This window comes from Delphinapterus leucas, chromosome 9 (genome assembly GCF_059928025.1).
Source record: "Delphinapterus leucas isolate spDelLeu-1000000601 "Yukka" chromosome 9, BTC_Dleu_Yukka2, whole genome shotgun sequence".
NCBI classification, from domain to species: Eukaryota; Metazoa; Chordata; class Mammalia; order Artiodactyla; family Monodontidae; genus Delphinapterus; species Delphinapterus leucas.
Genome location: NC_143137.1, coordinates 86,086,364 through 86,112,278, shown reverse-complemented (window position 1 = coordinate 86,112,278; position 25,915 = coordinate 86,086,364). Strand labels below are relative to the sequence as shown.

Below are 25,915 nucleotides of genomic sequence, written 5' to 3'. Positions count from 1 at the left end.
TTCTCTGTGTATCCGTTTTAAATGAGTTTTTTTGATATTTTGAGATCCTATCTCACAAGTTAAGCTTGATAGTGCCAGATCAATAGTTGGTTATGAAGCTTAAGAAATTGCCAAGGAATGTAACTGTCAATAAAGCTCAAGTCAGCAAATTCTTTTTCTTCCGGTTGCTTAACCAGTTTTATTTTCATTTTCCCTATATGTGTAGGGAAATTATTTTGACATGAATGTTCCCAAAAAATTAACCAAAAATAATAGTAAGTACTATTACCCTTTAATGTTAATAATGACATAGCATTTTAACCTTTCAAGACATTACTTGCATTGTAGCTAAATTATAAAGTATTACATTTTCCTGTCATACCATCCATAAGCAATAGTTTATTTACAATATTTCCTATTTTATAGTCGTGATGAAAGGAGATGGATTGAAAAGCAGAACAGAGCAACAAGGGCCCAAAGGAAAAAAGAAGAAATGAACAGAATAAGAACATTAGTTGGTAAGGATAATTGATGTGTTTTTTAAAGTTCTTTAATTAAATGTTAGAAATTCAAAAGATTAACTTTTTTTCTGGTAGATAATGCATATAGCTGTGATCCAAGGATAAAAAAATTTAAGGAAGAAGAAAAAGCCAAGAAAGAAGCAGAAAAGAAAGCAAAAGCAGAGGCAAAACGGAAGGAGCAAGAAGCTAAAGAGAAGGTAAGATGACATTTGACAAAGTTGGATTTTAAATGTTCATAAAATCTTCAATCTTCAGATCTATTTTTAAATACTGTAATCTAGCAGTAGAGAATTAGGTGCTACTCTGAAAGAATCATGACATTTGGCACAGTTGATAGAACGATCTTCCTTACCAGCAAATTCTTATTGAGCAAAAACATAATGTCATGTAAATTTCTTAATACTACACTCACTTCTAATATGTCCTTTTTACATTTCTAATAAATTTTTATAGAACTTTACCATCTGCTTTTCCTTCAGTCTTTGATAAGTTGATGTTTACCTTTGTGTAATTTAAGTTATTAAAAATTGTATTTTTGGAATAAGATTATGGAGCATTTTGGAATTCTAATTTTTTTATTAAATGATTTTATTTTCCATTATTAAAGCAAAGACAGGCTGAATTAGAAGCTGCTCGGTTAGCAAAGGAAAAAGAAGAAGAGGAAGTTAGACAACAAGCGTTATTGGCAAAGAAGGAAAAAGATATCCAGAAAAAAGCCATTAAGAAGGAAAGACAAAAACTTCGAAACTCATGCAAGGTACGTCAGACTGTGATTGAACAAGCACTACATACAAGTAAATCAAATTGCTGATTAAGCTTAAAAATATTTCTATACTATGGAAATATAAACTACTGTACACATTTTATCTCAGAATATAAACGTTTTTAAATTCACTTTTTAAAAATTTCACACATGCATATTCAGTATGCAACTCTGATAGGGTTGGTTGTTTTTTTCTTTTTTAACATAACCATCTTGCCATTTTCAAACCTAAAAAAAAGTTGTTTATTATTCTAATACTTGTTCCATATTCACACCTTCTTGATTATCTCAATGTCTTTTTATCTAAATAAGATCAAAGATTTCAGCCGTGTGTCTCCTGGTTGTGTCTGTTGCAGGTCCCCTACCATCACCATCTCTCCCCCTTCCCCTGGTTGGAGAAATTGGATCGTTTGTTCTGAAAATGTGCCACAAATTGGTTTTGACTGGTTACTTCCTTAATGGTGTAAAATCAATGTTTATCAAAGAAAAAGTTCTTTAAGAAGTTAAACTTGGGTTGTTTTTAAGGATCTAAAAGCTTTCATTTTTATCTAAATAAAGGGATATCGTTCATTTGAGTACTGGTAGTTTGTGTTCAGGTACAGTTTTTACTAAAAAATATTGACTAAAAAACCCCAAAAGTTTTCAAATATAGTTTTGTCCAAGAGATGGTCTTACTTTTTAAACTGGTGAAGTTGGAGGCCAGTATTGTTCCATATCAAGTAGCATCAAATGAATAAATTAATGAAATTCCAAGCTATAGTAGAGATTGCCACACAGTATACTACACCATTGTAGTTAAATTCAGCAAGTATGTAAATGTTTACTGTGTATAGAAGACTCTTTCATGTGACTGTCCAGAAGCTCTAGACACTAGTATATGTATTCTAATATATGCCATCCTAAATCTTCAGTTAATGAAATTAACCTGCCCCATTTAGCAGGCTTTGAAAGACATTTAATAAAAATACAAGCACAGGATGTCTCTTCAAGCTTTTGGTAAGTAAGAGGAAAATCTAAATAGAAAAAAATGAAAGATTTTCCTCAGATTTCACCTAGAAAATTATACTGAGAAGAATGCAGGATATCATAGTTGTTGAGAGCATGGACTCAGATTTAAAGTAATTTTCCACTTCCCATGTCCTAGCTCTGGTCCTCAGGAGGTTCCCTCAACCCATTTATGTCTCAGTTTCCTCACCTATACAGTAACTGAAATGATACCTAGAAATAGAGTTGTGAAGATTAAATGAGATCATTCACATGTAGCACTTGTTAGATTTGGCATAATGAGAACTGAATCAACAACTTGAAAAGGTCAGTTAGAAAATAGAAAACTTGAATAGTTCTTAGAGATGGTGCCTAAATGAGGGTTAAAGTTCTGGCCTTTGGTAACTTATTATAGCTCCTTTCCTGCATGAGTTCATTTATTCATTCATCAAATATGTGATGAGCACTTAACTATGTGTCAAGCAGTTATAATTGATGTTGATACTATGACGACACCGTCTTTGCCTTCAGGAATCTGCTGGTTAACGATGGAGAATGACAAGAAAACAGGCCAGTGAAACACTTTAAGATGGGTACTAGGACAAGAAGGTACCGAACAGGTGGTCAAGGAAGGCTTTCTGGATCTAGTGGGATTCAGCCAGGTGAAGCAGTGTGTGTATGGGATTAGAGATGAGAGAGATCAGGGAGCATTGAGAGAGTGTAGAGATCCAGAAAAGTGAGGTTTAATGAGCCAGAGGAAGGAAGGGCCAGGTCTTGAAGAGCATTGTATATCTTGCTAGCTTAAAAGTGACTCTGATCCTGAGTCACTTATGCTCAGGATGCTGTGAGAACACTAGAGGCAGAGACATATTGAGTCTTTTGCATAATCCAGGTGAGAGCATGGGCCTTGAACTAAAAGAGATGGTGGGAATAGAAGGTGGTAGATTAAATGAACCAACATTTAGGAGGTAAGATTGGGTGTTGCCTGTTGGGTATTGATTTTATGTTGGAGGTGGAAGAGGAGTAAGGGTTAATACATGTCCTGGTTTCTTGCTTGGAATACTGGATGGGTGATGGCATTATTCAGTGAAACAGAAAACAAAGGAAGAGGAAAAGGCAGGGAAGAATGATTTCAGTTTAGGGCATGTTGAGTGCATTGAGATACTCAGATGAAGATACTCAGTAGGTGACTTAACTTTGATGTAAAGTCTGGAGTTGAGTGGGATTGTCACAGAGTCGTCTACATCTCAGTGGCAAGTAGTGGAGATCCCCCCAGGGGGGAGAGTATAGAGCAAGGAGGGTGGAGATGGGACACTGGCAAACACCAATACTTAAGGCACTGACAGAGGAAGTGGAGCCTGAGAAGGAGTGACCCAAGCAGGTAGGAAGAAAATCAGTAAGGCTTTTGGAAGCCGAGGGAAGTGTCACAGTAAAAGAAGCATTGGAACCTTAGCACCAGATTGCATCGATTAAGGAAGCAAGGAAAAGTGAGGAATGAGAGATGGGTCAGCAGCAGCTGAAAGCAGCATGAGAAGTATTGATACTTTCCAATTCTTGTTCACCCAGGCACATCACAATATTCCATTCTAAGCATAATCTCTAGTTATATCAGGTTTTGCTGAACTTCCTGTTTCTTAACACACTGTCTTTTTTACAGTTTGGCACACAGTAAATAGAACAGGCAGCCTAACAAAGGGAGTTTAATTTGTCATTATATAGAATTTCTTGATTCTTCAGTGGTTCTCTGAGAATTCATTGTCTTATATCATCCAGAGGCCTTCTGCACCATCACCTTGCTTCTGTTTTGCACCTCCATCCATTTAGTAATGCCTCCTTATTGCCGGCTGGCCAGGGAAAGCCTTGCATGGTGCCCGGGGAATGTGCTTGTTGGTGGCCAGGAGGCCATACAGTCAACCTAAGAACCTCTCAAGGACTTCATGCTTGGTAGTTGTTTATGGATGTACTCTTGAGTGCCAGTAGAGATGATGAAAATGTTTGTGTTCATACTTCTAGACCTGGAATCACTTTTCTGACAATGAGGCAGAACGTGTTAAAATGATGGAGGAAGTGGAAAAACTTTGTGATCGGCTTGAACTGGCGAGGTATAACTGTAGAGCTGCTGTTAAAGTCTTCTTTTGGGCTTAGGATAAAATTTCATCCCCTTTTTTCCTTTAAGTTTACAGTGCTTGAATGAAACACTCACATCGTCTACAAAAGAAGTAGGAAAGGCTGCTCTGGAAAAACAGGTAATAGAAAAACATATCACTTCTACCTGTATTTAGCATTTAATTCTGCTTTAGTATTGCTTTCACCTCAGTGTTTCCCCACCTAACATGTAAGTTACTATAGGGGCAAAGAGTGTCTCATTTCTCTTTGGGTTGACTTAAATTGGATTTAAGTGTGTATAGCTGTTACCATATATAGTTGTTTGATTTGTGGTTATCTAGCACATTAATCATAGATTTTTCAGAATCACTGTTAGAAAAAAATCATTGTGTTGACTATTCCTTGAGCATTTTTGTTGGATAATAACATTTAGAACCAAAAGAGATTTTTATTCTGTCTAGTCTACACCTTTTATTTTACAGATGAGGAAACAGGCCCAGAAATTCAATTCAGTGCAACAAGTGTTAGTACCTACCATATACAGCCCCGTGCCTAGGTGATTTGGAGAAAAGCCTAATGCTATTGCTGCCACAAAGGAGTTCAGGAACGGTTATGCTCAAGAGAAAAGGCCTAAGGACCAAAAGATGGAGGGCCCCCAGTAAATGCTGTAGGTTAGAGAGGAAGTGCCAACACCAGGTTGGAGTGGTCAGGGAGGCTTAGTGAAGGGTTTGAGCCAGTTTTGAAGGACGACAGTGTTAAATGAAGGTCAGGGGAGCAGTGTAAAATACAGGTAGGAGTAGAAAGTTAGGGGAAGAAGAAGCGGGAGTTTAAGTTAGTTAAGAAGAGTAGAGCCAAATTAAGCAGGTTTTGAATACCAAGATGACCAGTTTCCATTACCACAGATCTTTGAGTAACACAGGGTGAACATTGTGCTATTAACCTGGCATTTGTAGACAAGAGGCATTGGATGAGTGTGACTAGTGTAAGAATCTCACTGGAAGGACTTGGACTGTGAGTGATAATGGGAATCACTGAAATCTTTGGGACTTGGTGACTGGTTCTAAGGGATTGAAGTGGGGAAATGAGTCAGAGATGACTCCAAGATAGCAACTGACAGAGCAACAACATCAAGTAAAGATTTTTTTTCCCCTTGTGCATGTTTGAAGGTACACTGGAAGTGACAGTGTAAAAGGTAGAACTTCAAGATAAACCAAAGGCCACTTTGCTGTGCTTTTACCTTTTTGTAGAGAGTAAATGACATTATCTGCAAAAGAGTGGGTATGAGCTTTGAAATGGCCTTGTGGGTGAATAACCCAATGACTATAGACTTGACAAGTAGTGTCCAAGGCAAATAGAGATATGATAGGAATACAGGGTAGGTCAGGCCAAGGCTGGTTCTTGTTCCTCAAGCAGAGATAGGCAGCCTGGAAGCCAGAGTGAAAAGGCTGATTGTGGTTTTGGGGCTGGCCTGGGGGGTGGTGTAGGGTCCCTGCCTGGATGATGCTGAGGGTCGAGAACCACAAGCCAGCAAGGGAGTGTAGAGTAGTAAGATGTTTTAAGTCCCTGACTTACCTATGATATTTGTGTAGATAGAAGAAATAAATGAGCAAATTAGAAAAGAGAAAGAGGAAGCTGAGGCTCGTATGCGACAGGCATCTAAGAATGCAGAGAAATCAACTGGCGGAGGTGGAAATGGCAGTAAACACTGGTCAGAAGATGATCTGCAATTACTAATTAAAGCTGTGAATCTCTTCCCTGCTGGAACAAATTCAAGGTACTGGTTCTAATGAAACTTCTCTTCAACACATACTGGAGCCTAGGGATAATGTAGACACCCAAATAGCAGCACATTATAGCAAACTTCCAGAGATGTGCTTGGACCTGGACACTAAGTTCTGTGCAAAGTGTGGAAAGCATTTTGAACCTGCTAGTCTTAGCAGCTTATACCAACACACATATGTATATCCATACATACAGCAGGATGCTTCATCAATTTCTCAGGAAATTAAGGATCATAAGACATAAACCTTGACTCTCATGTTGGCTTAGTCCATTGTGGTTTAGGTAGGCACTAGGTTTTGTGCTCCATAGTTTCTCTTTCAGTCTTAATCCTTCTTTGTTGCTTCCGACCTCAAACTGGAGCTCACTGCAGAGTCTGAGCTGAGAACTCAAAGAAACTTTAGAGATCCAGCGTCCCTTATTCTGTATATGAGGAAACTAAGGTTCTCTTTTCAGAATGATCTGTCTCCTTAAGTATGTGTCCAAATGGCAGTATACACAAATGTGTGCTTTTATTTCTGTTGATTTTTACACAGAATCAGTAAGGTTTTGTACAAACTTGAAACCAAGATTATACACAGTTGATTTAAACATATGAAAAGCAAAAAACATAGTTCAGGCAATAGTAATAATTAGACCACCAATTTAGAGCTAATTCTTTAGATGTTACAGCTAACCCCTCTGCATTAAAAATGTGGGATCATTCTGGGTTTTGTTTGGGGTTTTTCGTTATTTTTGTATCGGTTGCTCTAGATGGGAAGTTATTGCTAATTACATGAACATACATTCTTCTTCTGGAGTCAAGAGAACCGCCAAAGATGTTATTGGCAAAGCAAAGAGTCTTCAAAAACTTGGTGAGTTAGTTTTGCCAAATCAATTTTTTTGCTACCTTGAATACATATTTTAAAAATAATCTACGCAATGAAAGACTAAATGAGATGATCTGTATTAAAGTTTTTTCCCCTTTTCAGACCCTCATCAAAAAGATGACATAAACAGAAAGGCTTTTGATAAGTTTAAAAAAGAACATGGTGTGGTGTGTCAAGCAGACAATGCAACACCTTCAGAACGATTTGAAGGTAATGAAATTTTATTTTTCTATGAGTAGAAAATGCTAACCATGTATCTGTGAGAGTATACAAGATCTACGGTCTACATTCAGAGTGAATGGAATAGAAAGCATTTAGCAGACTGAAAGGTATAAAGCAGATGTTTTCAGGACAGTTTTACATTAGCACCATTGAGAATTACAGTTCTTCCATTTCATATGCCATGAGGGGAGGGGTTCTGTTTGTTTTGTTCACCAGATTTTACAAATCAGTATTAAAGGACATTGGGACAATTGAAAGTTGAATAAGGTCTGTAGACTAGATAATTTTTTATCAAGGTTGATTTCCTGATTTTGAAAAATACACCATATATAAGGAAAGGTCCTTGTTTTTAAGGGAAGACAGGAGTAAAGGGGCAGCATGCCTGCAACTTACGTGGCTCAGAATAAGTTAGTTATACAGACACAGTTTGTTGTGCTGACATGTCTTGGGTGTTCTAGTTAATTTGATTACTCTGGACCAGTATGTTTCAAATGCAAATTATGACTCAGAGGTGGGTCATGAAATCAGTTTAATGGGTCATGAATAGAAAATATCAGAGAGCATTACACCTATTACGTAAGTGGGTATTTGTGAAACTTCTGTTCATGTGTATAAGTGTCTGAGATGTTACATTTTTTTCCTTACTGTGAGTTGCCGACAAAACTTTGAAAAGTTCTCTTTCACTACACGCGTTTGTGAGCCACCAGTCCTTTTCTCCCTAAACTAAGCTATCTTGGATATGCTTTCCAGATCACAGTGCCAAATGTATGTTTTGGGATTAACTGACAGCCTTGACTCCTCATGATGACCTGTCCCTGTCTTAACAGTCCTACTTTTCCTGTATTCTTGGTCTGGTTCATTATCCCAAAATTTCAATTTGAAAATACTAGGAGAGACTTACAATGTTCTATGAAGAGGAAAAAATCATTCTGCATTTGCAAGTTGCATTTGCAAAACTGGGTGACTTTTGTCTAGGCTGGGCATTATTTTGGCTCTTTTCAGAAAGATAAGTAACAAAGTAGAAATTTCAGAACACTTGGAAGGCACTTCTAAAGGAGGTAATTCTCTTGCCCCTTACGCCATCCACAAAAATCAGACACATTCAGATATTACTGCATTATTCTCAGCCCTTTCTTGTGGGACTAGTTTCCGTGCTGGAGGCAGACAGTGATGGTTGTGCTTTCTGGCAGGTGGGTGACCCTGTGAGGGCGGGAGTGATATGGTACTTGGGCCTGACTCCTTTACCTCTTTTTATGGATTTAATGGGCAGGTCCCTCTCTCTTCAACTGCTCCAGTAAACAGCAAGCTGGCCACAGTTTTTGGAATAGTGATTTCTCATAGGAATTTTATATGTTTCATTCATTTTGGTATTGGGAAGTCCCTGGATCATAACAGCAGATAATAAGCAGCAGATAATAATTATATGTCAGTTCCATCTTTTTTCCAAGAGAGAGGAAATGAATTAAATCTATGGTGTTAAATGGGGCTTCAAACTAATAAAAGGAAATTCCACTAAGGGGTTCCTGGAATTTAAAAGCTGATTTCAAAAAAAGCTTCAGTCTTTAATCTGTCTTCAAATACAAGTTCTCTGCCTTGTTCTAAGGTGTGTTGTTTTTCAACTTGTTCACTGTGTCTGTGAGTATGTTTTTAATTGGCAAATAACTTAGATTTCTAGGCTTTACTTTGTATCTGATCTCACAGGTTACAATTTGAAGAGGTAGTCTCACTGCTGGTAGGACAGGTGCCACTGTGTTTTCACTGCATGATCTGAAACAACTAAGCTGTCAGTAATCCATTAACTTAGAATAACCAAATCATTTTAACCATTTTCACATTTTCATTTTCCTATAGAAGTGGGATGTATACTTCTTGCATCTTAGGAAGGAATATATTTGTTTCTGATACATGTATGAGGTGTTCTATCAAACATAAGGTCTGGTTTAGTAGAGATGCACAGCGTAGGCTCCACAAGATTTTAGTGGACGTGGTGACAGTGACACACTGGAAATGGAATCTAATCTCACCTTGGCTCTACAGCATTAAAACCATGGGAGCTTGGAGCTTGGCTTAGCTTTGTTAAACTTGTTTCTCCCAGTGTAAAATGAGAATGGTTTCCAGGCTCTCATCGAGCTAAAAGTTTTTAAGTAGGAGGCAGCTCTTTTCCCTATGCTATAAGGAACTAGATTTATAAGAAATCTTAAATGACTTGTGATTGTGGTTTCGAACCCAGCAGTCCAACTGTGTATGTTAAATCTGATTTTTTTTTTTTTAAAGTCTGGTGAATATAAGATTAGAGATTGTGATAGACCAGAAATACAAAGCATATTGTGCTTTAAAGTCTCTTATTTTTCTGGGATGTGAGCTATCTAAAGTTTTTTCCCTAATTAATACCTAGAGGTATATATGTGCATCTAATTTGGTCTGTTCAAGATTACACATCACAGATTCAAATGGGCTCTTACCAAGATGTGTACCAAAAGACTCATCTGGGAAGGTGTTCCAGGACAGTTTTCTATCAATTAGGATAAAATTTTCCAAAAAAAATTTTTTCTTAAACAGGTCCATGCACAGATTTCACCCCTTGGACAACAGAAGAACAGAAGCTTTTGGAACAAGCTTTGAAAACGTACCCAGTAAATACACCTGAAAGATGGGAAAAAATAGCAGAAGCAGTGCCTGGCAGGACAAAGAAGGACTGCATGAAACGATATAAGGTTGTAGATCTTTAGTGTGTAGATTCCATTATCAATCATTTAAATTATGTTTTTGTGCTTATTCAATACCACAGTAGTCGTGGGGCCAATATTAGAAATAACCAACCTTAGAAACTTTCTAGCTCTGACAGTTACTAAAAAAAAATCAACTTTTTCAGTATAGATTTACCCCAGTTTGGATGTTTACATACTTATACCAAACACTAGAAATGTCTGCAAATTCTGACAACTTCTCGGTGTAAGTAACATCTTTTTCCCTTCCTAGGAACTTGTCGAAATGGTAAAAGCAAAGAAAGCTGCTCAAGAGCAAGTGCTGAATGCAAGTAGAGGCAAGAAATGATTTATGACAATCTTTGTTGTGTGTGCATTTTTATAATAAAACTGAAAATACTGTACAAAATTTTATTCTTAAAACTATACTTAAAGTGTGTTGTTCCAGTATAATTTCTCAGAGCTCAGAGATCTACCATTCATTGTGGTGGTCTTATTCTTTCAAAGTCTGAGATAGTATTTCATTCATATTTACCAGTATAGATGTTCATTTTTTTTCTTTAGGACTTGCAGGTCTCGGTTTTATAAATATATATGTTCAAAATATGTTTATTAGGAGCATTTTAATCACGAAGCCAGTACATGTTACTGCAAATCTGGTTAAAATCTGGTAGCTGCTCAATGGGACCTAAGGATTAAAAGAAAGGACAGTTACAACTAAAGAGAAGGAAAGTCCTTAGCCAACTTTCTGCATAGGAGAAAAGGAGCCAGGCTTACCAACAGCAGCAACAGCTGGACTCTTATCGTAAATATATTTGGTACACACTTCTCGAATTATCTCAGCATTTACAGCCTGAAAAATTGAAGACACAAGCATTCAGAGCTTTTTGTAGTAGTGCAGACATTCTATACCTGGGACATTTTAGAGCTAAAGCAAGATTTATGATGTGTATCTCCAGGTGTTGTAACAAGCATCATTTTACACAAGACCCAATAGTATCTAAGAACTACTTACATCAATTCTTGCTTCAAGCTCAGGGATGGGAATTCTTCGATTATAGCATAACATTTGCCTACCAATATCTTCACAGATGGGAGTGGAACCTGTTTTAAAGAAAAGGGAAAAAACTAAGTACTGGAACGTAAGTCAACCATGTGAAAATAGGACTTATGTCTTTAATTCTTTTACCATCAAGTTGCAGCAACATGTTTGTTTTCAGAAGATTCTTGGCTCGTGCAACTTCACTTTCAGTGACACTTGTACAGAGTCGCATCCTAAAAACCATTTGGAAAAATCAAATGTCAAAGGAGTTTGAAAATGTTATGCGTTTCATGAGTTAACGACCTAAAAGAAAGAAAGGATGCTATATTTCTATGTATTACACCACAATGTACAAGTGATTATGATTTCAATTTAGTAAAAAGTTGAAATTACTAATGATCCCAACAGTTAAGCAAAAGTTAAAATATTACTGATTATTTTCCTGGTAGTGTTAATTTCTCAAAAATGATATGGTTAGCAGAGATTCAATACAATATAAAAATAGGCTGACCGCATTTTGAGAAATGCTACAGTCATTTTGAAAATTCATGAATCCCCATCTGATAGGATCTGACTTGTTAGGGGATAGATAGGTCAGTGGGTCATTGGTTTCTCAAAAGAATCCAGTTGAGTCTAACTTAAACCTAATAATTAATGATTACACTCCAACTAGACTTAGAGAGATGTAAGCCATTTAAGAATGGTGGAGGAAAGGGACCAGAGCTAAATAAAAGTTTTCCAAGAAGCTTTGGGCCCTTCTGCCTGTCTCAAGGTACTAGTTTTGACTAAAACACTACATTTTTCTTTTAGCAATGGCAACTTCAGGTTCATTTTCATAACACAGCCTTTCCAAGCCAGATAACTTTTAGAAATATTTCCTAGAATTCTAGTTGGCATTTAAACATTTTTAACTTTTAAGATATTCTTTCTGAAGTAATCTGCTTCTTAATGATTAAGAATTTTCTATAGTATAAATCAGCTTCACATGAAACTTAGAAGAAACATCTGTGATCTTTAAAAACACAGCAGTAGCTGCTACTACTTAAGTCTTGTTCTCTTAATAAAATGCTAATAACATCACCATAAAAAATTAATCAGCATCAACAGTGTAAAAAGAAACTAGTCTAAAGTGGGAATTCTAAGCATGATTTAAATTTTTTCTCACCATTCTTTCTGAACAACATGTAGCATGTCTGCAACAGTGGCTGGTTCACAAACCATATAGATTCCCCATAATCCTGTATCTGTGTAGGAAGTGTTGAAAGACTGGAAGCTATGGCAGAGGTTGCCATGACAGGTGAGCTGGGCCAGCTTGCTAGATAAATTCTGTAAGGGAAAAAAACTGTCCAAGAGAACTGTAGGTATACGTGTCCAAATTACCAGAAAGAAAAATGAGATGTGAAAATCGTGACTGCCTTAAAAGGCTGAGTTTCTCAGTTTTATCCAGCAGTATCTCAATAATAAAGCTAAAATTCACTGAAACTAAGAATTATAGTAATCTCACCAGCCCAATGCATCATCCCCAGAGAAATTCATAATGTTAAAGCAGTGAATCCTTGTAATTAATTTAGTAGCTGCACCCACTTCTAAAATAATACATATTGATGGACCTAGAGATTATCATACTAAGTGAAGTCAGTGATATCACTTACATGTGGAATCTAAAAAAAAAAAAAGATACAAATGAACTTATTTACAAAACAGAAACAGACTCACAGACTTTGAAAACAAACTCATGGTTACCAAAGGGGAAACGTGGTTGGGGGAGGGATAAATTAGGAGTTTGGGATTAACATATACACACTACTGTGTATAAAATAACCAACAAGGAACCTACTGTATAGAACGGGGAACTCTACTCAATATTCTGTAATAACCTAAATGGGAAAAGAATTTGAAAAAGAATGGATATATATGTGTATATATAACTGAATCACTTAGCTGTACATATGAAACTAACACAACATTGTAAATCAACTATACTCCAATATAAAATTAAAATTAAAAAAAGGGAAAAATCCAATCAGGCCAAAATTAAAATTAAAAATGGGCTGACCTCACAGGTTGTAGTTCAGGTATGTTTACAGGGTCCCTTGGTCAATCCAGCCCAGCATTCCACTTCTAGCAGTGATTGATGTGAGATATGGTTATGACTTCTAATTCTGTGTTCCAGCTTTGTTTAATAATCATTTATAACCATATCAACCAAAAAATTGAATAACCCATGCCAATATGCTTTGCCAACAACAACAAAAATTTAAAATAAAAATAATTAGCTATTATCAACCCAATTTGTAGAGCTTTGGGCTGTTTGCTTAAAAAATTGAAATTATATTGCATGTGAAGCCTAAGATACTTATATGAAATGTATTTTCTCAAAATCTTTGAGTATAAATATATACACTTTGTATTTTGAAGTAATTTCAGACTACAGACTAGTAACAAACAGTACAAAGAATTTCCTTTATCCAAATTCCTTAACACCTGTTACTTTACCATTTTTTTTTTTGCTTTATCATTCTCTTTAACATATTTTTCAATTGTTTGAGAGTACAGTGCAGATATCCTTTTTACCCCTGAATACTTTTTAATGTGCACTTCTGAAAAACAAGGAAATTTACCTCAGTACAATTATTAAAATTAGGATATTAACACTGATATATTACTATTAACAAATCCTTCTTTCCTTATTCAAAATTTGCCAATATGGCAAAAGAAAAAAATTGTTTTTTTTCTGGCCCAGGATGCAATCCAGGATCAGTTTATATTTTAAGTCAAAATTCATACTACGAAGTTTCATCTTCTCATTTATTATGGAAATTTACTTTTAAAATCACTTACCATTCCTCCTCCAAAAGAGCGATCCCAGTTGCCAATCAGTGTGTTTGCAACCATGAGACAGATTGTATCTGGATGTGCCCAACCAACAGCTTCAACAGCTATTGCAAGATGTGCCAAAGGCATCTTGTCATCCCTCACTCGAATCTAGTTAGGATAAAGGATACAAAGCTCTAGTTGAGATTACCACTATATAACATGCTTAACAAGAAACAAACTCACCAGCTCCATTTACTGCAAAGTTAAAATGCTCACCATGACACTCCTTTATTTTTTAAACAATTAGGCCTCATTACACTGTATAGTCTAGAAGAATTTCACCAAAAGATCTCCACTTGAAATAATCCAGACACAGCCACCAGATAATTACCTGGTCAAAAAGCGATGCATTATTTCACTGGTAGAAATAATCTTTTGTCAGTCTGAATTTTTCTGACTCTAAATTTAAGCTAATCTTGACATAACAGGCTTATTTTTGTACTGCCAGTGCTACAGTCTTATGCAATTGCCAACATCAGGCTTCTTTCCGGATACAACTATATGAGCATCATCCCTAATGTGGCAAACTAAGCTTCTAATGAGGCTTAAAGATACAGCTGACATGTAGCAGGTTCTCTACAAGTTCTGGCTTTAACAGCTACCCCCCAGAAATGTACTGTGGGCAGAACTTAGCCAAGAATAAACCTGATTAAAAGTCAAAATTTGGGGTGTTTTTAAAATAAAAGATTAACTTTTATGCCCTACAATAGGAAAATGGGCATAGTATCAAAGAAAAAGCACAAAAAGCCCAAATTATATTTTCCTTAAAACCTTACTTAGGAAAGAAAAATAGGTGGTTAAATATATGGAACAGGAAAGAATATAAACAACTGAGTCCATCCTCGGCTGGACTCCTTTGGCTTCTTCCATTTTACTGTTAGAAACAGGCACATTTGCTACACACATTCATAAATACAACACAAGAAACCCAAAGGGTTAAACACTAGCTTAGGAGGCTTGCCCTACCTCACTTCCTGTGAATTTGCAGGGAGGCAGAGCTGGTATTTCTCCTTTGTGTGTGGACAAAGAGTCACCAAAATGAAACTTTGCTAACTCAAGCAGTTCATCATGGGAAACCCCTAAATTGAAGGAAAATATGTTATATATCCAGTAGCAGTGCAATGTAAAGCACACAACGAACTGCCAATACTTCTGTTTACAATAAGCTCAAGGTGGTATAATGTGATACAGGTTACACATGGACTACTTGCTCTGACTAAAAGCCTTTTTAAGAGTAAGCTCACAGAGCACACTCTTTCCCTGGTTATAAGGCTTGGGGCTGCACAGCTTTCTCATTCTGAAGAACCATCACAGTTTTCATAACATACCAATGGATTCACAGATAAGGATAATAAGATAGCTTGAAAATACCATTTTCCATACAGAATCATGTTATATTAAATAATTAAAACTCCTAGAATGCAAACTAGCAAGGAAAAGTCACCTTTCAATAAATTTTTTAAAGTAGAAAAGAATAACTGTCATTTAAAGAAAGCTGGATACAAGATACGCTTCATTCTCTGCGCTCTGCTATCAAAATACAGGAACAAAATAACCTCATACAAATTTCTGAATAAATTCATAGCTATTCAAACACTCACTACTTGCCATCCAAAACTTAAGAGTTACTTAGATTCTATATCCCTTATTTTCCAAACCTGGGATCCAAACAGATTCAGTCAGTGAAAGATTCCTAAACTTACAAGACAAATTTAAACGTGGGTAAGTGCCTTAAAAAATATCACCACAAGATTTTTTTTTAATGAAACATTCTATTAGAACATAAAAGCACAACTTACACCCATATTTTCCAAACAAATCTCTGGTATAAAACAAGACAGTGAATGATTACACACGTTTTCACAATCACTATGTAGGAGAGCCACCTTAGATATCAATCCAGAGGGTGACAAAACAATAGGAAGACCCTGGTGATACAAGGATGACAAGCAGAGAGTGCAGAACCATGAACATGCACACAGTTCTCAGCACTTAACAACCACCTCCACTGTTTTACTACCTTCACCTATAGCCCTCCTGGTTGGATGTTCCAGATATTCAGCACCTGCCCCAGCTTACCTCTATCCAAAAGGCAGGGGAGCCGATAAATTTTATTTTTTTAATCAAGCTAGCTCTGGCCTATTTCACTGAAGTTAAGATGCCACTGTTGATAAGAAATATCATCACTTATGTACCAATAAGACAAAATGCTAATTAATCTAGGATAGGCCATTAATTAATTGTAAGATATCCCAACTCTGATGATGTCAAAATGAACCAATGAACTATGATAAAACCCACTGCATCCATATGCCACCAACAATGGCAGAGACATCCCTGACAGCTTAGCTGCTGAGGCCCCATCCAACCAATAGTGTTCCCCTTTCCAAGGCAGTTTCAATTGTTGAACCCCAGCCATTTTAGAAACAATGTTACTAATTCAAAATAACTTCAGAGCACACTTATCTGCCACACAAAGGCAACATGTTTTAAGATATTTAACCCTCATTTTCATCTTCTCCATTATTCCCAAGTAATGAGCCTAAAGTCTATCCAGGGCAACTAGAATTTTAATTTATTGTCATTTCTAAAGAGAAAAATTTACACAAAAGAACATTCCATGTATCTTCACTTTGTCCTAAAAAGAAAGAGAACACAAAACTGGAAACCAATAAAATGTACAATTTGCGTAAATTCAGATTACCAGGAAATCTAGCAAAATCTAATGTGAATTTTCTTTCATTCACTGGCTTCAAACATGTTCTCACAAGGAAGCCTTGTCCTGATGCCACCTGCATGTTCAGATTCCCATTAAATATTCTCCTAATCCCCTATATACTTCCCCTTTTCAGTAACTAGCAGATCTTACTGAAAGAACGAACACATCAAAGAATGAATAAACAACGTAACATACTCATACCACGCCTGACCAAGGATGAAGCTGGTTCTCAGGAAGTAATTCAAAATCTCAAGAGAGTCCCAAACCATAGAACACCATCTTCCAAGTCTCATTATCTCCCAGTTCACTCATTTGCCCTTTTCTTACAAGGAAATTCCATTATGTGTGCACACTTATATATTGGAGGGTCACTACATTTTCCCACTGAAAAACTCTATTGGGCTTCCCTGGTGGCCAGTGGTTAAGAATCCGCCTGCCAACGCAGGGGACACGGGTTTGCGCCCTGGTCCGGGAAGATCCCATATGCTGAAGAGCAACTAAGCCTGTGCGCCACAACTACTGAGCCCGCGTGCCTAGAGCCCATGCTCCGCAACAAGAGAAGCCACCGCAATGAGAAACCCGTACACTGCAACAAAGAGTGGCCCCCGCTCGCCGCAACGAGAGGAAGCCCGCGTGCAGCAACGATGACCCAACACAGCCAAAAATAAATAAAAATTAAAAGAAAAACTCTACTAAAGAGAAGACAGGAAAAGTCTGGTTCCAGGGCTCCATACTGCCCTTACCCAGCACATTTAACAATCTGCTCTCTAAATAAAAACTCTAAAGACATCTGCCAATAGGATCAAACTGATAAGTACATCACTCTGTGTTTAAAACAGTCACAGAAACTTAAACTAACCTCCAGCAGCAGCAAGTACTATTCTTGGCCCCTTATAATGTGTGGTTATATAATCCACTAAGTCCTTACGATTTATAGACCTGTAAGTGGAGTAAGAAAAGCAATATTAAAAGGAAATTTAAAAGCACAGATCCTCACATAATACACCTGAAATTAAATTGGACCTTAAAGGTATTCTAAGTTAAATGCAGTCAGAAATAGAATATATGCAACAAGTATCAAAGTATATATCAAAAAAAAAAAAAGATTTAATACCATCACTTGTTTATTCCAGAAGTAGCTACAAATCCAGACACCTGGGAGTTAGGTGGGGCTAAAGTGTAGCTTAAGTACAATTTCATTCAGATTATTGGGGGTAAAAAATTACTTTTTGAAACATACTTTTTGAATGTGAATGTTAATTTTCACAATTCAAATTTTTTCTCAAAAAAAAAAAAATCTGAGAATTATACCTACTTGATATTTTCAGTTGGTCCCAAAATTGTCCGTCCAAGTGCAGTATTTTGATAAGCTGTGGCATGAAGATAATCAAAAACAACTTCTTGTAAATTGGTTTCAACTTCTTGCATCTCTCTAAGGATTACTCCACGTTCACGTTCAATCTCTGCTTCTCCCAATGTGCTGTTTTGTATTATATCAGCAAGAATTTCTACAGCTTATTGAAAGTAAAACACAAGAAGAAACACTAAAATCTTAAATTTTCACTGTTTAAAATCTATTAAATTAGCATCAGAAACAATGATAGTGACCATCACTCAATACTGACTAAATGATTAAACTGAGAAGAAATAAATGTTTCTATAATTTGATATACCTAGAAGGACTAAATTAAAATGAGAAATGCAATCCCCTGTGGTACAGATGAACTTGAAGAAGACTAAATTTGCCAGAAGTCCCCACAACACTTGTAAAATGACTGCCTACAACCACTTCAGAACGGTCATGGAAATCTGCATATAACTGTATATTGTTCTCTGTGACAATGGTAAGGAGAAAATTATCTATCTACTCAGAGCACACAGGTACACACAGAGAGCCGACATCACCCAAATAGTTACTACCCAAGATCCCACAGCAACGAGGCTACTATATTAAGAAGCCAAGAACCATCGTAATCTAATATATACCCCCAATGAACCACTTACAGAATTAGTGCCCTCTCAAATGTCTTTCCCCACTTAACTCCAGTTAATGGTCAATGTTGGTTAGATTCTGGTCAATGCTGGTTAGATTCTGACCGTTAATTAGTAAAGCCACTGATAAATGATGATCCAACAGAGCTGGAGCAGTTAACATTTGAAAAAAAGGATAGGTACCCTAAAAGAGAGAACATGACTATCAAAGTATTAAAAGTGACCCTTGGAAAAACTGATAAAACCCTCAAGTATTTATACAAAAATGACCCTAATTTGCAAAAAGCCACAAGTGAACTAAAGGATTTATCATGCTATTAAGCAATTTTATCAGAAAAAGTACATACTTCTCCAAAAAAGGAAAACCTAAACTATCCTTGAAGAATTAGTATATAGTTGCAATCACAATCTAAATTTTAGTCAATATAAAACAAATTTATAAACTTTAGTTTCATTTTGTTACTCTGCTGTAAATTTCTGTTCCTTGTTTTAAGTTCACTTTAAGGTGACTTGTCTCAGAAGCAATAATGTTCAAATACCAAGGACCTCCTGTAATTAATTACCTCTACAGACTACCCAACATGACAAAACAGACTGCTAGAATAGGCTGGGACCGAGATCCTGGGCAAAAAGAAAAAATTATCTGTAAAACCATCTCTCTAACACAATGCTGTAAATCAACTATGCTCCAATAAAATTTAAAAACAAACAAAAAAAACCTATCCAGACAAGGGAAATAAAGGCCCAGGTGGGTAAGGAAGAGCCCAAAGACAGACGGGAGGACAAGGGATCCTGTGTGAAGACCCCCCTTTATGTGGAAGTAGTAGTCTAGATTGGTACCTTCTAAAGTGGGGATTCATATTTCCCAATATTTATGTTTTACTCAGAATCTTCTCTCTTTCTAATGTATATGTAATACTGTATATATTAGTACAGCAGTACATGTATTTAATTTATACATATACCTATATTGAGGATATATGTTCAAGTCTCTTACTGATAAGAATGGATGATCATAAAAGTTTGAAGACCACTTGTCTAAGCATCTAATTATTACCTCACACACCAGGTTTCACCCAACTGAGAGTATAAAAGCCTCAAGCAAATTCCCAAAGTGGGATCTGCTTCAGAGAGCACTTCCACTTTGGATTCCTCAAAGAGCGCCTCTCTTTTCCATTTCCACTCCCACTAACAGGGACTCTGTCCTTCCCAGCCAGAAGCCAGAAAGAAAAAAAAAAGGTCTTCTAAATTCTCTTTCTCTAGTCCTCTTTTTTGCTTTCTTTGCTGTTCTCTGTGTAAATAAAGGAGAGAAACAGGCTAGAAACAACAGTCCTTTAAAGTAGCCTGGCCTAGCCCTTTGTTCTTAGTGCCTAACTAGTCCTGGGGCAAAAACTATTTCTACGGAAATCATTAAGAATCTAACCAATGTTTTTTGCAATTCAAACTAACACACCCTCCACTGTTTTCATTTTCACTGGTTTTAATGCACAAGTTAGGCTACCATGTTATGAAAATTTTACTTTATTTATTTGCAGGTGGTAGGCGTTTTGTTTTGTTGTTTTGACAAAGCAACCTGACACAGTGAATCTGAGTGAGAAGACACGCATTTGAGTCCACAGTAAGCCACTAAGTTATGTGATCTGGGGAAAGTCACAGTCTGGGCTGCGCCTCAATTTCCACAACTGCACAGTGGAGACACTTATCTGATTACTATGCTGATCAAATGAGATGATATATACACAAATTACATATATACAAAGGTACTTGTGTAAAGCGGCATTCAAACATTATTAATGAAAGCCTATTAGGAATCCAAAATTTCAAAGTAATGAAATTAACTACAACTATACAAGGACCTTAAAGATTAATAGTCTCACCAATTAGCACTAAAACTGCTACATTTTTTCGTTAATTCTCCCATTGGGAAAATGTTTTGTGTAATAACTTTCCCTTAAGATATCCAAAACACTCTACAACATGGTAACTACAAAAAATAGTTATGCTGTCAGAATATTTTACTTCTACAAAATAAAAATAAAATCTATTTTATTTTATTGCTATGAAAACAATCATCAATAATCTTTTAAGTGAACACTTGCTTATTCTGCTTCAGAGTTTTTGTAACAAAAAAGGAATAAAAAAAATTGCTCCTAGTCAGAGCAATTAGGCAAGAAAAAGAAATCAAAGTCATCCAAATTGGAAAGGAAGAAGTAAAACTATCACTATTTGCAGATGACATGATATTACATATAAAAAACACTAAAGACTCCATCAAATAAACTGTTAGGACTAATAAACGAATTCAGTGAAGCTGTAGGATACAAAGTCAATAAGCAAAACTCTGTTCTGTTCCTATACACTAATAATGAACTATCAGCAAGAGAAAATAAGAAGTAATCCCATTTACAATTGCATCAAAAGGAATAAAATACTTAGGAATAAATTTAATCGAGGAAAACTACAAGACATTAATGAAAGAAACTGAAGACAACACAAGGAATTGGAAAGATAGTCCATGCTCATGGATTAGAAGAATTAATGTTGTTAAAATGTCCAAGTTACCAAAAGCAATACACAGACTCAGTGCAATCCCTATCAAAATTCCAATGGCGAGCTTCCCTGGTGGCACAGTGGTTGAGAGTCCGCCTGCTGATGCAGGGGACACGGGTTTGTGCCCCGGTCCGGGAAGATCCCACATGCCGCGGAGCGGCTGGGCCCGTGAGCCATGGCCGCTGAGCCTGCGCGTCCGGAGCCTGTGCTCCGCAACGGGAGAGGCCACAACAGTCAGAGGCCCGCGTACCGCAAAAAAAAAAAATTCCAATGGCATTTTTCACAGAAATATAATGAACAATCCTAAAATTTGTATGGAACCACAAAAGACCCCAAATGGCCAAAGCAATCTTGAGAAAGAGAACAAAGCTGAAAGCATCATGCTCCCTGATTTCAAACATTACAAAGAACAGTAATCAAATCAGTATGGTACATAAAACCAGGTACTGAATCAGTGGAGCACAAGAGAGCCCAGAATAAACCCAAGCATATATGATCAATTAATTTACAACAAAGATCCAAAAATATACAACAAAGAAAGGATAGTCTCTTCAATAAATGGTGTGGGAAAATCGGCCACATGGAAAAGAATGAAACTGGACACCTATTATACACAAAAATTAACTCAAAATTAATTAAAGGCTTGAACAGAAGGCCTGAAACCATAAAACTGCTAGAAGAAAACTGAGGAAGTAGTAAGCTCCTTGACATAAGTCTTGGTGATGATTTTTTGAACCTGACATCAAAAGCAAAAATGAACAAGTAGAACTACATCAAACTAAAAAGCTTCTGCACATCAACAAAATGAAAATGCAACCTCCTGAATGGAAGACGATATTTGCAAATCATATATCTGATAAGGGGTGAATATACAAAATATATGAAGAACCCATAGAAACCAACAGGAAGAAAACAAACAATCAGATTAAAAGATGGGCAGAAGATCTAAATAAACATTTTTCCAAAGAAGACACACAGATGGCCAACAGGTACATGAAAAGATTCTCAACATCATTAATCATCAGGAAAGTGCAAATCAAAATGACAATGAGATATCACCCCATAACTGTCAGAATGGCTACTATCAAAAAGACTAGAGACAAGGGTTAGCAAGGATGTAGAGAAGAGGAAACCCTTTTACACTGTTGGTGGGAATGTAAACTGGTGCAGCCATGATAGAAAACAACATGGAATTTCCTTAAAAAATTAAAAATAGAACTACCATACAATCCAGCAATTCCACTTCTGCACATTTATGCAAAGAAAACAAAAACACTAACTTGAAAAGACCTACCTCCGTGTTCACTGCGTTATGTACAGCAGCCAAGATATGGAAACAACCTAGGTGTTCATCAATGAGTGAATGGGTAAAGAAGTTGTGATACACAAATACACACTCACATACAAAGAGGAGTATTATTACTCAGCCCTAAAAAAGAATGAAATCTTGCCACTTGCAATGGCATGGATGAACTTCAATGGCATTATGCTAAGCAAAAAAGTCAGACAGAGAAATAACAAATATCATATGATCTCTCTTATATGTGGGGGAAAAAAAGTCGAAAACAAAACAACACCCAAGCTCATAGATACAGAGAACAGACTGATCATTGCTGGGGCAGGGGGTGGGGGATCGGTGATCTGTATTGGGTTTTTGTTTTTTTTTTTAGTTTAAATAAATTGAATTTTGAAAAAAATTAATGGAAAGGACAGTAAGAAAGAAGTGCACTCCAGGATGAGGAACCAGAATGTGCAAATGCAATAAAGAAGCAAGCAAGTTTTGTTCAAAAACAAAGCCCAGCAGTCAGTAGATAGAAAATCTGTTCTGACTTGTAGAAATAAAATATTCAGATAACAGGATAGAGAAAAAACAAAACAAAAAGTAGGCAGTAAAAGTAAACAAATAATAAAACAATTAAAAATAGTTCACTACACAGGTATGGCTCTGGAGGAAGTAATATTTGAATCAAGTGTTAGGGCCTGGTTTGCACAAGTCCTGCAGCCTACAAATATTTTTATCGTTTCTCATATTTGGAGGAAAAAATAAAAACAGGTGGCCCCTCACCCAAAGTTTGGTTCATTTTTTTCATTTTCTTTCTCAACAAACATAATGTAAACAGCACTAAATCATTTCTGAATTCCTGTGGAAATTACATATCTGCAGTATAAATAATAACAATACCTCTTGGCAAATCTTTAGAGAATGCTTTGGCATAATATACAGTCTGCTCCCTGGAGGTATAGGCATTGAGATGAGCACCCATGTTTTCAATCTCAAGTTCCAGATCTAACTGGGATCTCTTTTTGGTGCCCTGAAATAAAAGAGGAAAAAAAAAATTATGACCTCTTCCTTTATCCCTCATCTGTTCTAAACACTTCAGACAATGAATATGAGGACATAAGCCTATGTAAGGACCAAATTTGGTTTCTAAAGTACATCAGGCTTCAGAAATAGTGGCGTACGTTCAAATGACCCTTACATCCCAAGAGAAAATCCTTGTTTTGCTCTACAGAGCAATTATCAGTAATTATTTCAGGTAATTATCCTGAAAAAAAGATTTTAAAAATAAAAGTAAAACATGCTATACTATTATAGTTCTCCTTACCTGAGAATGAGATTTTGTGTTTACTGCCTCTTAAAGAAAATGCATTAAAAAAAAAAAGTCTTACAACTTGCCTTGAAAGCCATATGCTCCAGAAAGTGAGCTGTTCCATTATTCTTCTCATTTTCATATCTACTTCCAGCATCAATCCAGAGCCCAACCTTAATGCAATAAAGTAAGAATTAAATAAGACAACATCTTCTTTCTTTTGAGGGGACAGGGTAGGGGTAGGGGGCAGTCTTCTTCCTTTTTCTGACAAATGCTTTCCAGCCTTAACATTAAAGTCTTCTTGAGTGGACTGACAGTAAGGTCCTATGAACTGAGATTTAAAATTTTTGGTCATCAGGCTACTGCTGGGTGCCACAAATACCTACTTGCCAGCTTTACTGAGGACCCAGATTCTTAGCCCAATGTGTTACTACAGTCAATTAATAAGTATAGTGTAAAGAACATCAGAGACTGTCAGAAAATCTAGGTTCAAATCCTGGTTCTGTCATGTATTAGCTGTGTGACCTTGGACAAAACCATTTAACTTCTCTGATCTTGTTTTTCAACTGTAAAATGGATATGATGATCCCTGCTACAAAGAACTATTTTAAAGATCAAATAAGACAATATATGTAAAAACATTTGGCACAGAGTAGTCCAGCAAATATATCTCTCTCATTATTATCAACACTACATGACACAACAGGCTACAAGAACCAGATGTAGACACTCGTGTGGTATGGAAGTATCACAGGAAGAGATTCACAAGTGACAGTCACTTGTCGGCAAAATAATTGCTGCTACTTTCAACCACCTGCCAACCAACTGAAAAGCTTAAATTAAAATCAACAGTTTGCTCTCTCACCTAATGAGGAGTCAAACTAAAGCACTTACTGTGCATGTTGAGAGCCCAGAGTCTTCAGAGGCCACTCTGAGTCCGTTCTCCAAACAGGTTACGTGCGTTTCAGGGACATTCAGAACAACTTGTGTAGCAGCCTGTGTACTTCTCAATCTGTTTCCTCCAAAATATAGTGACTGGTTGGGGGTGGAGGGAAGAAGCAAAACATATCACTATTCTAATATGAAATGTTGATTAGAAAACCAAATCTATCCCAAAGAGACTCTATAAAGTACTCTTTCCTCCTTAACTTTTATTCCATTGAGACCCACCCCTTGGCTGGCCTATGTTGATAACATTCCTCAACCAACCACTTTCCTAAAGCCAGCAACAAGTCTACATATGCCCTCTCCTTACGGCAAATAAACGGTTATGATAATTATCCTGAAAGAAACTACTTTTATTTCAATACTTCTCCTAGAAATGTTTAATATTCACAATAGAGGGCGGAAGCGGGGGTGGGTGAATGTGGGGGAAGCCAAGAAAGGGAGCGAAAAATATAAAAATACCTATACACAACGTAGAAATGCTTAAGGTTTCCACTGTTTAAGAAAAGCCGTTTTTAAAAAGCCAGAAAAAGAGAAGGCAGAAAGAAGGGCAGGTGTTCAAGATATACTCTGGCTGACTGACTTGTTGGCTATGGACTATTCGCCCGTCCCCAGCTTTTCTTTTCCTCTAGACAAAGCTAGTCTTGCACGAGAAATATACATATACAGACAAACTTTTCCTTTAGCTACCCCTTGGTTCGCAGGAAGCAGAGTTGATGATGAAGACGCTCAGTTTTAAGAAAAAAGAGAACTCGGGGCGGGCGGGGTGGGGTCCTCACTTTTTAATTTCCCCCAATGGCAACCACTGCGATTTTTGTGATCAACACGCACTCTTTATAATGACTCCCAAGTGACTAGGGCAGGGGATCGGTAAACCAGGGTCATGCCACACGTCACTGGCGGGTCACGCGCTGCGGGATACCAAAGCCAGACCAGCGCCGGCGGGAGGTAAGCGTCCCCGGCCGCCTGATGCCCCACGGGTCCCGGCTGGGAAGGCCCGACCCGCCGTTGGGGTGGTGTGTGGATCCGACGCCCGCGGCCCGGCCGGGCGCCCGAGACTCAAGCTCGCCGCGCGGAGTTCTGCGGGAGAGGCCCGGCCTAGCCTGGTCCCGGCGGCACCCAAACAAGTGGAGGGAAGCTCACCCGCCCGGCAGCACCTCCGGCCAGGAGCCTCTCGGTGAAACCGCAGAGCCTCCGCCGCACCGCGGGTAACACCACCGCTCGGGCCGCCGCCGCCATCATCTTCCCTCGGGCCTGTGCGAAGGATGTGC

The 25,915-nt window shown here is 37.2% G+C and overlaps 2 protein-coding genes across 3 annotated transcripts in view; one reads left to right on the top strand and one right to left on the bottom strand.

Annotated features, from left to right (window-relative positions):
• The window catches only part of DNAJC2 (DnaJ heat shock protein family (Hsp40) member C2), a 27,466-nt gene extending 17,110 nt beyond the window's left edge, over positions 1 to 10,356 (top strand). For both annotated transcript variants that reach the window (XM_022554335.3, XM_022554337.3), the window contains exons 8-17: positions 406 to 497; positions 576 to 697; positions 1,108 to 1,257; positions 4,261 to 4,349; positions 4,424 to 4,493; positions 5,943 to 6,127; positions 6,886 to 6,986; positions 7,104 to 7,211; positions 9,783 to 9,937; positions 10,203 to 10,356. In XM_022554335.3, the coding sequence (XP_022410043.1) occupies positions 406 to 497; positions 576 to 697; positions 1,108 to 1,257; positions 4,261 to 4,349; positions 4,424 to 4,493; positions 5,943 to 6,127; positions 6,886 to 6,986; positions 7,104 to 7,211; positions 9,783 to 9,937; positions 10,203 to 10,277 (1,147 nt within the window). In that variant the 3' untranslated portion in view covers positions 10,278 to 10,356. The remainder of the gene's footprint in view (positions 1 to 405; positions 498 to 575; positions 698 to 1,107; positions 1,258 to 4,260; positions 4,350 to 4,423; positions 4,494 to 5,942; positions 6,128 to 6,885; positions 6,987 to 7,103; positions 7,212 to 9,782; positions 9,938 to 10,202) is intronic.
• Positions 78 to 25,915, bottom strand: PMPCB (peptidase, mitochondrial processing subunit beta). Its single transcript, XM_022554338.2, has 13 exons — positions 25,788 to 25,915; positions 24,594 to 24,734; positions 23,786 to 23,872; positions 23,291 to 23,420; positions 17,882 to 18,080; positions 17,426 to 17,505; positions 14,814 to 14,926; positions 13,812 to 13,955; positions 12,136 to 12,296; positions 11,118 to 11,203; positions 10,944 to 11,032; positions 10,706 to 10,781; positions 78 to 10,616 (listed from the first exon to the last, which is right to left on the bottom strand). Exons 1-13 carry the CDS (start codon positions 25,884 to 25,886, stop codon positions 10,552 to 10,554), a joined length of 1,470 nt encoding a protein of 489 aa, XP_022410046.1. The 5' UTR covers positions 25,887 to 25,915; the 3' UTR covers positions 78 to 10,551.